Source organism: Lonchura striata, chromosome 5 (genome assembly GCF_046129695.1).
Source record: "Lonchura striata isolate bLonStr1 chromosome 5, bLonStr1.mat, whole genome shotgun sequence".
Taxonomy (NCBI): domain Eukaryota; kingdom Metazoa; phylum Chordata; class Aves; order Passeriformes; family Estrildidae; genus Lonchura; species Lonchura striata.
This window is the reverse complement of record NC_134607.1, coordinates 55,745,784-55,760,112: the sequence shown is the minus strand read 5'-3', so window position 1 is coordinate 55,760,112 and position 14,329 is coordinate 55,745,784. Positions and strand designations below refer to the sequence as shown.

General features: G+C 34.8%; 1 protein-coding gene across 8 annotated transcripts in view; it reads left to right on the top strand.

Annotated features, from left to right (window-relative positions):
• The window catches only part of ANKS1B (ankyrin repeat and sterile alpha motif domain containing 1B), a 397,248-nt gene that overhangs the window by 145,279 nt on the left and 237,640 nt on the right, over window positions 1-14,329 (top strand). For all 8 annotated transcript variants that reach the window (XM_077783569.1, XM_031507463.2, XM_031507479.2 and 5 more), the window contains one exon: window positions 6,782-6,962. In XM_077783569.1, coding sequence (XP_077639695.1) covers window positions 6,782-6,962 — 181 coding nt within the window. The remainder of the gene's footprint in view (window positions 1-6,781; window positions 6,963-14,329) is intronic.

Sequence of the window (14,329 nt, the reverse complement as noted above, 5' to 3'; positions counted from 1 at the left end):
ATGGATTTCTTACATTATTTTCTTAGCATTTTCATTTGTTTCTGTTAGTATAGAGGAGTTTTGAGCACCTTAGTTATGCAGTAACCCTTTATCATCATCTGGTAGTACATTTTCACACATCCATGCTGTCTGTAGTGTGCAGCTTAAAAAAAGTAGCCATCACTCTGGCCCCTCAAAAATTATGATATAAAAATATCATGATACAAGCAATTTTCATGATCTGCAGGTGAAAAGGGGGAGGTTACTAGCAGCTGGAAGCTGAGCTTTTTCGAAGAAAATGGTCTTACATCCATTTTCCAACTGTTTCAGTGAAAATAACAGTATTTTAATTTTTGAAAGATAGAAAATTTTTATCTGAGGAATGAGATATTCCTCTTATTTATCAAATTTATCTCTTGCTATTTGGACCTCATTTCAAGCAATGTTTTCCCAGGATAGGTATAATAGTATATCTTCAAAATCTGGTCACATCTATCGAGGAGGGAAACCGCTCCAAAGGTGTTGCTGTTTTTGGCCTTCAGGATTGCAGCTCCTCAGAACCCACAGCTGCAATATGGTTGCAACTAAAATAAAAGGATAAGGCAAGGAAAATAGAAACTGGAGGGAGATCAAGTTTTTCTCTAATTTGTTTCCTGTGCGATTTGTCATCTGAAATAAGACCACAGGTAGAAAGGGCAGCAACCCTCTGACCTTTAATTACATACTCCAGTGGGGGGCAGTCAGGGCAGAGCTAGGATAATGGGCATGGAGAAGAGCAGAAAGCTGTGTCTGTCTGGACCCCAGAGTCACACAGCACAGCTTCCTAACCACAGGCTACACTAAAGAGCGGAGTCTGTGTCATGAGTATGGTACTGACAGGGAAGTGGTCCAAGTATTCTGAGGGTCTTTCTCTAAATTAATAATCAATCAAATAGAAATTGCTCGGACTTTGAGGCTATCATGTCATTAAAATCAATTTGGTTTCAGAATTCATTATATTTTTAGTATCATAAAAGATCTACAGCTAAAAAACAGTGAAAGCATTTTTCTTTAATTTTTTTTTTTAAGTCTCATGGTTCTGCAAGCTGCCTGTTGTGTCTGCTTGGGATATATTAGGTGCCAGCCTCTGTGTATTTTTTGCTTTCTGCTCTTAATTAAAATATTGACAAGTAAAATCAAGAATGTCAAGATGCTGAAACTGCCTATATTTTATTTTTAATTGTTGTCAGACTATAAGATAAAGTTTTGTGAAATGAAAAAAGAGAAAATTATATTACTGTGTTAAAAAGAAAATATATCTTCAACATGGTATTTTGAAGCTTGACAGAATAATTGATTCTGTAGCATAGTAATAATTCAGTACACTGAATTAGTCTTGCACTTCTAGGTGACATAGATAAATCAAATGCAGAATCATTGTAATCTCCAGTTTTCCCAATTTCAAGGCTACTTGATCACCTTAGCTCAGATCCTATAAATTAATTCTTGACAGCAGCATTGACTGATGAGAATGTATCAAAACTGATAATTTCTGCAAATCAGATTTGAGACAGGAGAAAGCAAAGAAGCCTGTCCTGTCCTGTATTTTACTGACAAAATTTTGAATGTTTTGGGCTTTTATGTACATGAGCAAAAGGGACAAAGCTAGAAACAGTGATGGTATGCTGGAATGATGAGGCAAAAGACAGAAACCATAAAAGTCATGTGAAAGTTCTATTTGGAAGGGAGGACAGAGGTTGAAATTGAATGCATTCAAGGACAATGAGCTGGATGTAAGGACTGCAAAGTTAGTGTGAGATGGGACCATGAGGGAGTTTGTTTGAGAGACCTTGATGACAAAACCACAGAGAAAACAGAAAAGCAAATTTTGGAACAAATAAAACTGGAATCAACTGGATACTGTGCAGGTCTTTTTAGAGTAACATAAGTAGCTTTGGAAGGAATGTAACAATAGGTAGGAGAAAACAAAAGAAGAGAGGTGCCCAGAGAAGTTGCAAAACCCTGGGAGTGTTCAGGGTCAGATTGGATGGGGGTCTGAGCAACTGGGTCTAGCTGAAGATGTCCCAGCTTATTCCAGAGGGTTTGGATCTAATGATCTTTAGAAATTCCTATCAACTCAAACCATTGTATGATTCTATGAAAGGGAAAATGAGTGTATAGAATGAGATTTTAGAAGGAATCTGGAGAAAGGAAAATTTCTGAAGGAGTGAGTTGATCAGAGAATTGAAAGAGTTGAATCATCTGGGCAGGTATCAAAATGAGGGATTTAAGTGGCCTCATAAGTACATTTACATAGTGCTAAATATGTGAGATGAGCCTGGGGGAAGGGGCTGCAGCCTCTTGCTTTCTTTGGTAAGTCTGTGTTTTATGAGCTAACTAGAATATGAAAATGTAGATGCAGTTGTCTCTCCTATCATACATTTTCTGCATGATATATTGCAACTGAAGCCAGTTTAGGGCAGCTGGAATTTGTCAGGTTTTGCCATGTGCAGAACTTCATTAGGCTCATTGCTTCTCAGTGTTTTAACAAACCACGTATCTGTCCCTTGGGAAAGATCTATACCCTTGCTCAGCATCTGTAAAATGGAGCAACTAGCTCTGCCATAGTACTGAGTGTTGAGAGAATTATTTTTTTTAAGACTATGATAGTGCTATGTATAGAAACCCCAAAGGTAAAAGAAGGTGAAGTCAGAAGCTTGTATTGCAGAGTATACTTCAAAGCTGAAGAAATATTTTGGTCTTAAATTGAGGAAGGAGTTTTGCCCTACTGCCTCTGGTAAATGTTTTAAGAAATATTTTAGTGATCCCTTGCCTGCTCATAGTGTTACATGCCAATCATGGTAGCATTACAGAATTTGCATGCAAGTTCCATTAATGGAGGAGTTAAGTCCTTGCTTGACTTTTTAATAAAAATGCAATTCAGTGTGTGTATTTTGATGCTTTCCTGTTTTTGCAGTTTCAAAGGGGTATCTTTCATTGATATATGTTCACTACAGACTGAACATGAAAATATTTTTATTATACCTGATTTAACAGTTACTTAAATCTTATTATTGCAGTATCTTTAAAGATTTGTACTGACATTTTTTTCTTATGCATTGAAAAGATTTATTCACATTATTTATTAGCCTGATTTGATATGCTATTTTAGGATGGTGTGCGGTTTTCTAAGTTGGTATTATGACAATTGAAATAGTATTTGTGAAGAAATACCTTAAAAGTAAATATTGGTCATGAAATAGATTGACACATAACAAGTAGATAAACATATGAATGTAATGAATAAAAATCTACTTAAGGACAAATCTGCTATGTAGTATATGCAATGTAGTGTGCTTATTGGGGTGAAGTGAAGCCATAAGTATGCCAGAATTTCACAAAGGTTGTCTAAGACCCTTGACCCTAAGATCAATGTCCAGACCTTTGGAGTAGTAAAAGGAAGGCATGTAATGACAAAGCTGGCTTTGAAGAATGAAGGAAGGATTATCCCTTTGGGACAGAGTTTTGTGTTTGTGTTTCAAAAGTCTTAAAACTTGACCCCTAACTGAGTTTTGGTGTTCAATATAGTAAATAATCTTAGGATTTTTCAGAAACTATCTCAAGAGTTCCTGGTAAATGTAGTTAAACAGGGCTTTGGCAGGTGCAATCAGCAAACCAAGGTTACTTCCAGTAAGACTGGAAATTGACATCAAATTCTAAGAAAAGATTCCTATAGCTTGTCTAAATGTGAGCTGGATGGGAGATTAAATCTGGGACTGGAACACCTCTGCTTTCATTTCTGTATATAAGAATCTCTGTCTGATTTAGAGACCTAATCTCCCATCATGCTCAGGACAGAAGCAGGATTCAATTCAGTTATCTAAAAATAGGAATCTAATGTCATTTGAGGTGCTATAGAGGTGTATTTGAAATGCACATGGAGAGACTGTCAAGTATTTTACAGGGCATATATGGGGGAGACCTGCACTCTTCTGAATGGCAGCTGGAGGCCAGGTGGGATGCCCTAAGGAATCTGCAGTGATGGTAGATACCTGCATTAAGGCAAGGGAATCAATACCAAGGGGACTGGAGTGAGGGTGACTGAGCTGTTCTCTGAACTGTTGATGGTGTTGACTAGATTGTGATTTTATTGACTAGATCTCAACTGACTGATCTGGGAACTTAAATACCTAGGGTACATGTAAATACCTATGCTGTAAATTTGATTGATGAAATTGGAAATGGAATTTAATCCTAACTGTAGAAAAAACCTTGATTAATTTCTACTGGGTTTTTTGTTATTTTGTTTTTTGTGCAAATAGCATTTTAGAGAGATAAAGACAGATAGACTCAGCAGAAACTGGTTTACTAAGCATCTCAAATCATGTATTAATGAACAACTAGTGTATTTTAACACCATAACATTTTACAGGACACAGCAAAAGTACAAAAAATTCCTCTAGTTCCTCTAGTTTCTTAGTTAGCTACAAAGGCTTAGATGCTGGATTTCTGACTAATTATGTAGAAAAATGATTGGTACATGTTGATGGATGGACCTTGTTAACTCCAAATATATTGCAGCAGTGTTATGCTGTACAGTACTAGAGGCTGAGAGAGGTTCTCTGCAGAAGCCTTAGATTGGAAAGGCATATTAAACTGAGATACGGTTCTCTGAATCAGTAATAATGATGCCCAAGTCCAGAATAAGGTAGTGAAACCACCTTGGTATTGACCACTAATGGTGTTTCAGATGCTGCTATTCTGCCTCTAAGAAAGGGGCACACAGACAGAACAGTGGCTGGAGGGCTGACGAGACAAAGGCCAGGGCAGTTGCCTTTGGCGCTGCTTTGTGAGACAAAGATGGACCATTCCAGCTGCCCATTTAGGCAGGAACTGTCTCAGCTTAAAAATAACCATATACCTTACCTCATGTTAAGTGTCCCCTTTTCAGCACAGGAGTTCAAGTCCTGCAAATCTGCAAAGACACCATTACTTGGGAAGGGGCCAGAAACTTCTAAATGACCAGAGATCATTTTCAGTTTTAGAAATAATTAGGTCATTCATTAATCTGTTGTCTAGCAAAAATGTGCCATTTAGATTTAGTTAATACAGATAAATGTTTTTGGTCTGATCTGAGAATTATTTTGGCTCAGATCCCCAACAATGACTTCCAATCACACTGTTTAATGTTGGAGTCTATCCCTGTTCATTTAACTCTTCCATTAAATAACTAGACCTAGGAGTCAGTCTTTCAAAGCAGAAACTGGTTTTAATTATTAAAGAAAGTTCACTTAGTAGACCATGGATGAGTTCCAGATGATTACCAAGATTTCCCTTTTTTCTCAGTTTTTACATGACACAGTTAATTCACGTGATGCCTAACACAACTTGAATAAATAACCAACATTATACAGACCTAATTCTATTGAATTTTTCTGTCTGACATTCCAATATGAAGGGTGAATTTTTAGTGAAAACAGCCTGGTTTGGTATTTATAACACAAGTGTTGCAGGACATGTAACCTAAAAATTAAATTGATTGAAAACTAATTTGAAAATTACTCCACTGGGATAGATTGATAGACTCAACAGGTAGTTTTAAGTAAGGGATAGTGAATAACTTGTGGTCCAAGGAGGATCTTATTGCTCCCAAAGGTAATAATTAGCTCTTGACACTAGTAAGGAACAAATATTCTGACATGCTAAGCCTGACATACTAGAACAAGAAGAGGTGGAGAATCTTTTACTTTCTTTTTCTTATTTTTGTCTGGGTTTGGTTATCCAAGGCAGAATTTCCTGAGATGGTGTTCTCTATTGTGAAATGCATAGACAGCTATAAATGTGGATGCAGGCCCCCCTCTGTTTTGGAGATGTTTAATGTTTCAGGTCATTGATCTTGAAGCAGGAAGGAGCATGGTGGAGTTAGAGTATTGTGGGTTTAGAACCAAATGAGTGCTGCAGCAGCCTATTTAGCATGGCATTGCAAGCCAGCAGTGGTCTGTGGCTTAAAAGCCGTGATATTGACCACTTACTTTATGCCTGCACTAGTACATAGTGCAGTGAAATGGGAACAAGTCCATGTAGTGAAAAAGTTGTTGCTGACCTGATGAACTCATTATATAGATTTAATTTCTACATCTGATGGTGTAGATCCACCCAAAATAAATTAGTTTCTCATGCTTTAAAACTGCTCTGCAATCCAAAGCACAACCATTAAATGGACCCTTGAGGTTTCCTTTGAAAGTAAATATTTAAAGTAGTACCAAGTTGTTTAATTGTTCCATGAAAACTCACACACAAAGTTTGATTTTCATGTATGTTTTTTAAGCTGACACTTTTCCCTTAAGCTTCCAGACATTTCAGTCATTGAATATTTGAGGCATATTCATAAATGGAATAAACAGCAGAGGGTGGCTTTCCAGTGATGGGCACTTGGTATTATTTAGTAAACTTCATTATACAGGCATCAGCAGTCTAATTGTTTTGCAAGATGTACCCAGCAATGCAGCTGGTGAAGAGCTCCCTTTCTTATCAAAAGATGATTGAAATTATTATATGCAAGGCTGTAAAGGCCTATTTTATGTTGAATTAAATTGATTAGAATGAAGACATGCTTTTTTCTAATAAAAATTAATCCAGATTTTAGAAGGAAAATATCTCTACACACTATAGCTTGTCATATGAAATGATTTTTACTACTATGACCTTTGAGCCAAATAGAAACAGTAAAACCAGAGAAAAGTTTATTAAATGCCAAGTGATGAAAACTATATAAAAAGTCTGTATTTTTCATGCCAAATGAAAATTTTTATTTTTCTTGTAGCCAAAGCAACGTACATCCATAGTATCTTCTCTGGAATTTCACCGAATGAATCACGGCCACAATTATTTTGAAATCAACCCTTCCATTGGCTGTGCAAGTTTTGTTTCTACTCCTGCAATCAGTCCAGCTAATTATTCCTTTGGATCTCTGGAATACAGTCTTGAAGAGAAAGAACTTACAGGTATAGAAAAAAAAGCTTACTTTTTCTGTCAAAAAAAGCTTTATAAAACTTTAGGTCTTTGGATTTAAGTAGTAATTGCTGTTGTCTTTGGTAGTAAAATACATTTATCATAAATACACAGAATTATTCCTAATTTTTTTTCTTACTACTCTACAATGAGTTCTGATATTTTATGACCAGTATTATGAGACATACTTTTGTTCTGAACATTATTTTTTTTAATAAAACACCCTTTAATTTCCAGATTTGCCTAGAATTTAGGTATTGTAGTTTTTGAAATCATGGTGATTCATACATCTACTTTCATCATTGTGTGGTCAATATACTCCAATAAGAATTTGAAGTTGAAAGAATTTAATTAGATATCATTATGTACCCACCAATAAAGATGAGGAAGAGATTTCTAAGAAGCCTGTGATTGTTTCGTCAACAGTGATGGGATTCATTAAAGTAAAACTTCAATGTATTTGCTCTGATGATAAGAATTGAATGAAGTGATGGAATGGGGAAGGTTTTATCTGTAAACAGAGATTTACACAATAAAAATGCTTTAAAAAGGACTAAAGTATTTCCATTTTCACAGATCAAAGCTTCAAGAATAGGAAATTGTCAGTAAACCAAGCATGTACCTTTGTCCGTTCAAATGCCGTATAAAAGTTGCTTTATTTAGGCTAAATTTGTGGCAGAAGTGTATAATATTTAGGAAAGCTGATGTTATGAAACAAATGTCTTCGATAGCTAGTTTATGGGATCTGCATATCAAGTTTAAAAGGGTATTGTATTTAAAATATAAATAGGAGTAGATTACTGTAAAATAAAAATAATAAAAATTGAAATTCAGTGTGAACTTATTAATTGGTTTTTGTAGTATTGGTCTTGAATGAGATGAATCCTCTTCATTCCTAGTTGGTAGAGATTGAAAAAAATAATTTCATAGCTAGATCAATAGAAAACTATATGTTTAGGGAACTATTGTGAAATAAGAGTGAGAAATCCTATCTTCTTTGATGAAGAGAGAGGCAAAATGATAAGAGATTATTCAAATTGTTTTTTTTAAATTTAATATAAACAAAGATAGTGTTTGTCATCTTTGAAACTAAAATAAGATGCTTATATCAAGTATATAGCAAATATTTTCAAATATAACTGGAAACAATTTGAATGGTGTCTTTTATTCCTAGGTCTGGGGGCATTTGATTTCTCTAATGTTTTGGGTGTTTTCTGTTGTTACTAGTTTTTTTCTATGGTAAATTATCCTCAGCAATCACAATTTTATTCTGGGTAGTTGAATGATACTAAATATTTCTTGATGTTTAAAAGCAAAGATAAGAAAACAGAAAGAACATCCACTGACTTTAGATAATTAACTTTTCCAGATTTCTGCTGTTGTATAATTTTGTTTAAATTCTTCATCGTATCTGGATTCACTTGACTCTTACCTTCTTTGGTTAAATCTACACTCAATAACTTGTAATTAATGCATTTAATTTTATCTGAGATTGGGACTATAAAGTCATGCTTCTTAGAATTTTATGCTTCTAATTTGGGGATGATTTGACTTATGGATTGAGTTAAAGCTGAATTTCCTTTTATCTCTGCTCAGAAAGCTAAGAAAAAATAACAGGCAAAATGACTAAAGTTCAGGGTATCTTTGACAAGCTTTTCAATAGTACATTTTACCATCAGTAATCCTTAATTTACCATTAGTAAATGAGATAATTACAGTAAAATTATAATTACGCCCTCCATTTTCAGCTTGTATCCTAGAATTATTTAAGTAATATACGGATCCTATATTAGACACAATATTACCCTGAATGAAAAAACTCATATTTTATTTTGATCATTTAATTTGTTTGACTCCTTACTGGTAGATGATACATGGTAACTCTGCAAGAGACAAGGAATACTAATGTGGAAAAAGAATAACAAAATCTGGAAGGAACACATCAAAATTGTCTCTCTTGGAAAAGTTTTTAAGGCTTATCTCCTATCTAAAATTTTAAAAGCTGAACAATAATGGTCAGCAAGAACCAGTGTTCTATTAGCTCACTGTTGTTTCACTGAAAGGTCCCTTGTTTCTTTTCAAGTTCAACAGTGACAACAAATACAAATCATCATATGACCTAACTATAACCTTCTGAAAATTCGTGGAAAGTCTGAATCTTAAATAATGGTTAGTTTAATTGAAGATTTTTGTGCATTTAAGTGAAACAATTTAAATGCTTTTTACAGGATTTCTAAATCAGAAACTTCCATCTAAATAAGGCGTAAGTATTTCCTACTCAATTACAGTGCTTTTTTATGTTTTCTTAATGACATTCGCAATGATTCATTATAATTCAGATAAAAGTGAGAGATTAATACAGCCAAAAAATTATTCTAAAATCTTCATAATTTTACCTTTACCTCAGGTAGTCTAGGCTACTTTTGGTAGTCTGCTACCAAAGAATAATCAGCCTGTTGTTGATGGTTCCTTTTTATGTTTGGGGATTACAGTTTTGCTCTTGGTGTTTGCTAATTCCCTACATCACCTGAAACAGGGGTCCCGATTTTTAAGAAGTGTATTTTTATCAAATAGAAAAACACTGAACTCTTACACAGATATATTTAATATCTGAGACATATTATTTGAATGACAGTACATGACAACATTTCTGATTAATTATCCAGAGAACAGGCCACGTACAATGCTAAATATGTGCTTCAGCTTTGACATCAGATAGCCTTGTAGAGTTAAACAAACCAGGTATGTTGTATGCATGGATGGCAGCAGATATCTTAAAATCAGGTTGCCTGATGTAAGAATAAAGGTTCTGTCCTTTGTTTTGAACTTTAACTGGTGGAAGAACCTGCAACAAGTTGGCAACGTTTCTCTCTTTCCAGTATGTGTAGGGCAGAGTATGTGAATGCATCATTGGCATGACCTCTTTTCAGGGCTTTCTCTGGTGCTAGATTATTGACATCAGAGAAGCATTCTCAAATTCCAAGTGAATGGTCATGCTTTCATAGCATTGCATTTCACCTCAAGCTGGAGGCCAGTGCATCCCAGTAATATCAGCCACTACACATAGTAGTATAGGAAGTTACTGAACTAAAAGTGAGACCACTTCATTGCACAGGGAAGTCATTTCTGTAGGTAACTCTGTCCCAGAAAGATGCCTGTAATTTTCTTCATCATCTGAATACATGTTTAGTAGGTGTTCTGTAAGATAACATACATGAAAAATTAAATACCTGGTAATCAGGTGATTGTTGTTTGTGAGATGTTCCTCATGTTACTTTGATCATGAACTAAGACCACAGACATGCAAGATAATTCACTGTGGGAGAGGGCAGCCTGGACTTTCAGGGAAATGCCTACCTAAGAGATCTCTGCTTTGTTTTCTATATCCCTCAAGTTCTCTTGAAACTGTAAATCTTAAATATTGAAGACAACAAAATTGTGGCCTTTTGGTAACAGCAGCTTGGCACAATCAACACTTGCAGCTGAAACTGTTGGTCTGGATGATTTTCATTTTTACTTGATCAGTGCAAATAATGGAACTTTCTCCAACCCATATAATTTCATTTTGTCTTCTTGTCCCGAGTATAATTGGGCCATAAAATTAAAAAGACAGTTCTGCACAGGTTATTGTTCTGTTTTAGCTCACAAAATAGGTCTGTACTCAGATTCATGTATGCAGCAAAAACACCAGCAAATGTGTGAAGGTAATCTCATTACAATCTTTATTTTCAACACATGAAAATATGTACATTTTCAATAAGTTCAGTATGCCATTAATTGTAAACAAGGATACATTTTTTTCTCTCATCTTGGTGTGGCACTGAGAAGTATTTACTGAGTTCATCTCTTACTTAGAAATGCTGTCTCCAGTGGACCTTAAAGTAGCTGTAACTGCTTTTATATGCCATGTTCTCTGACTGTGAGAGACATTTAATACATCTAAGGCTACATTTTTCCTTAAAACAACCTGGAATAAACAATTCAAGAATTTAATCTTTAATGTGTAGACTATAATTTTTTTCCTTTTACTTTTGAAAAAGTTATATTTGAGTCACACCTTCGATTCCTTCTATAAGCGTCTTCAGATCTTTCTTTATGGTACATATCTGATTAAATGGTTCTGTCTCACAAGTCCTATTTCAGAAGCAAAAGCAGCCCTAAAAGCATAAAATTGGAGTTTTGTCTTTTTCTTTTGAGACAATCAAGAAATACAACCAATTAGAATTAGAAACTTCTTTCAGAGATCAGGCCTAAAATTCTTGGCTATGTTGCATTCCTTTATACAGTCAGAATTTATTCATTATTCATTTATTCATTTCTTTATGTGACAATAGCAAAAGCTGCTCTTCAAAGTAGGTCATGTATTTGTCAACATTACTTTCTCATTCAATTATCTCATGTATTAAGGCTTGATATGAAAAGATCAAACTCTGATGTCTATGTAGACTCTTCAAGCCTTGTTTCTTCAATTTTAAAAGGTTTTGGAACCTTTGGAACTAGAAGTGAAATACAATATGAAGGGAATACAAAGAAGAAGAAAGTAACTTATATTGCCAGAGCATTTTTTGGGTGTGCTGTATACAAGTTCATGGTATACTGTCTTTGTTAACAAAACCTCACTAATTAGCAAAAGAACACATAGCTTTCAAGTGACAGAAAAAAGGGAGAATATTGGCTTGTAATGAAATAAGAATAATCAAGAAATTTTGGTAGATAAGCTTTCCAACGTCCTTTATCCAGACACCTGTACATCCAGTGAGGTAACTGAAAAAACTTGTATTACCAGTCTGTACCAACTTGATTGAAAACTTTTCCAGATGAAATGGCTTGGAAGGTCAAATTCAGGCCTCTTTTCTCTGGTTTTTAATTTTCTTCATGATCTTCTTTATTACAATGCAACAAATTCTGCTAAGGCATCTTCAAAACAGGTTAATTTGAACCTTTTCATCTGCAAAGATTATCTGTTTTTCCCTATAATTTATGCTACATTCAACTGAATGCAATTAGTAAGACACAGTAGAGCATGCTCAGTACTGTCTCCTTCAGTTTATTTTTTGTTCTAATTAACTTGTTCAGCAGATGTTGCATGTTGAGGTCTCCTTATGTTGCCCTTCTTTTTGCTGCTTCTAATTTCAGCCTTTGCACAGTTATCCAAGGCAAGACACTGTCCCACAGGGACAGAGAAGTGTAGGGTTGATTAATATTATAAACTTCTTTTGGTTAACTAGTACTGTCTTTGCACAATCTAGTTTCAAAGCAATGTATTTCATGCAGCTCATTGTAATTATATCTCAGTGTTACAAATATGTCAACACATCCAAAAATCTAGCGGCAGAAAAGTCTTCTGAGGCAATACCTGGAAAGTTGTGGATGAAACCAATTCCTGTTGTTCCAATCAAAAACAGTATACCTTTTTCCAAGATATTGGTTTGTGCTAGTACTTTCATGAAACATTAGATACAATATGCTCCTGAATCTCATGCCACCTGAATTTAAAGGTAATCTCCTTGGAATTAACTGTGTTATTCCAACTTAAACTTCATGACAGCCCTTGCCTCTGCAATGTTGTCATTCAGTCTTTTCTGAGGCTTAAAGGAACTATCCAGACTAAACCCACTTAGCTGTTCGTGTGAACCTGTTCTCCAAACATGCTGTCTCATATGTCACTCACTATGTGGACATTGTGATTGCTAACAAATTGTAAAATTAATATGAAAATAAACCCATTTTTAGCAGGCATATTGAGGGAGTAAAACTGCAGATGGGTCTTGAATCTCTGTTGTCAGATATAGCCCTGGATGTGTTAATCAAACAAGGAATGACATGAACAGCTTATCTCTTTTCAAATCAAATTCTGAACCATCTGACCACATGTGGAAAGGCATGTGTTGAACCATGTGCCTGCCTATCTTTTATTCAAATGGCTATTCTTCACAGGATTTGCTCTTTTCACTCACATTATTTGCTTACTCTGAATAAAGCCCGGTAGTTATTGTTGACAATACAGTATTACATTAGAATACTTAGGGTATTTTGATAATTTTGAAAGCCCGTATTCTTAAGCTTTTGTCTGGCAAGGAGGAAGGTAGGAAGTAGAGCAATGCTGTGATAATGATGGAGATGAAAATTTCAGAGACTGTCCTAAAAGTGGGGAAAATTTTCCTCAGGATCCTTAGGAGCACTGTGTGTGTCACACTGCTGCCAGGTCCAGGAGTTGGCTATTTTTCTGAATCCTTTTTTGCCTCTGAAGTAAGCATAATGGAAAGCTTACTGCAATGTATGCATGTTTGTATACATGTCTATCTGCAACTATTAAAATCGTTTATACTTAATTGCATACATCTCCTTCCTTGAGAGGTGTCATCACAGATAAGTGCTTCATCACACCATAAAATGATTCCCCGAAGGAGCAACAGATACTATCATATTAAGTCAATAAGGACTGTCTAAGGACTTTCTTTTGAGGAATTTTATTTTGAGGTTATGAGTGCCATTGTTAGAAGGAATATAATTTAAAATGTTATTTATCTACATTTAATGTAGTTTTTTCCAGGTGTAATAACTATCCTGACATGTAAGGTCAAATGAAAAAATATTTTCTGTAATGTGTAATTTACAATTCTTAGCCATCTCTAGAAGCAGAGTAACTATAGAAAATACTCATATTTATCTGATTGTCATCTTAGTCAGCTCTTTGCTTTGCTATTTTGTTTTTTGGTTTTTTGGTTTTTTTTTTTTTTTGTTTTTTTTGGTTTTTTTTGTACTGAGCCAGAAGTAAAATAACTCTTTAACTTGTAGTAAGACCATTTGCAGTAACTTGTAGTAAGACCATTTGCAGAGACAGACTATTTTAGTCTTTAGGCTGTCACCATACTTTGTATTGTTCCCTTATCTTTTCATTGGACATTTTGTAAATGAGATTGACCAAACTGTGGAGGAATGCTCTTGAAAACTTCTTCACTTCATCAGTCAGAATTGCCATTGCAAGATGAAGGCAATGAGCATTTGATGTCTCAGTCTTCAATTCCTTACAATATTGTTTGTTTTGTTTGTAGCTTTCTTTTACCGTGTAAATGCACTTAAACTGATTGTAACATTATTTAGAATATTCTATCTTACATTTCAATCTATTTTTCTTTTCCTGTGTCATGTCCTCTCATTCATATTTAATTGCTTTTCTGCTTCTTCTCCTTTGTATCTTTTAGAAAGCTTTCTACTCAACAGATGTATTTCCAAGCCATATGTGAGATGATTAGAACTGAAAGAAATAGCATAAATCTGCCTCTTTTTTTGTAGAAATTTTAGTCCTCTGGGTATAATTAGTGATGTCCAGTTTTAAGAAAAACAAAAAGCTCTCTGT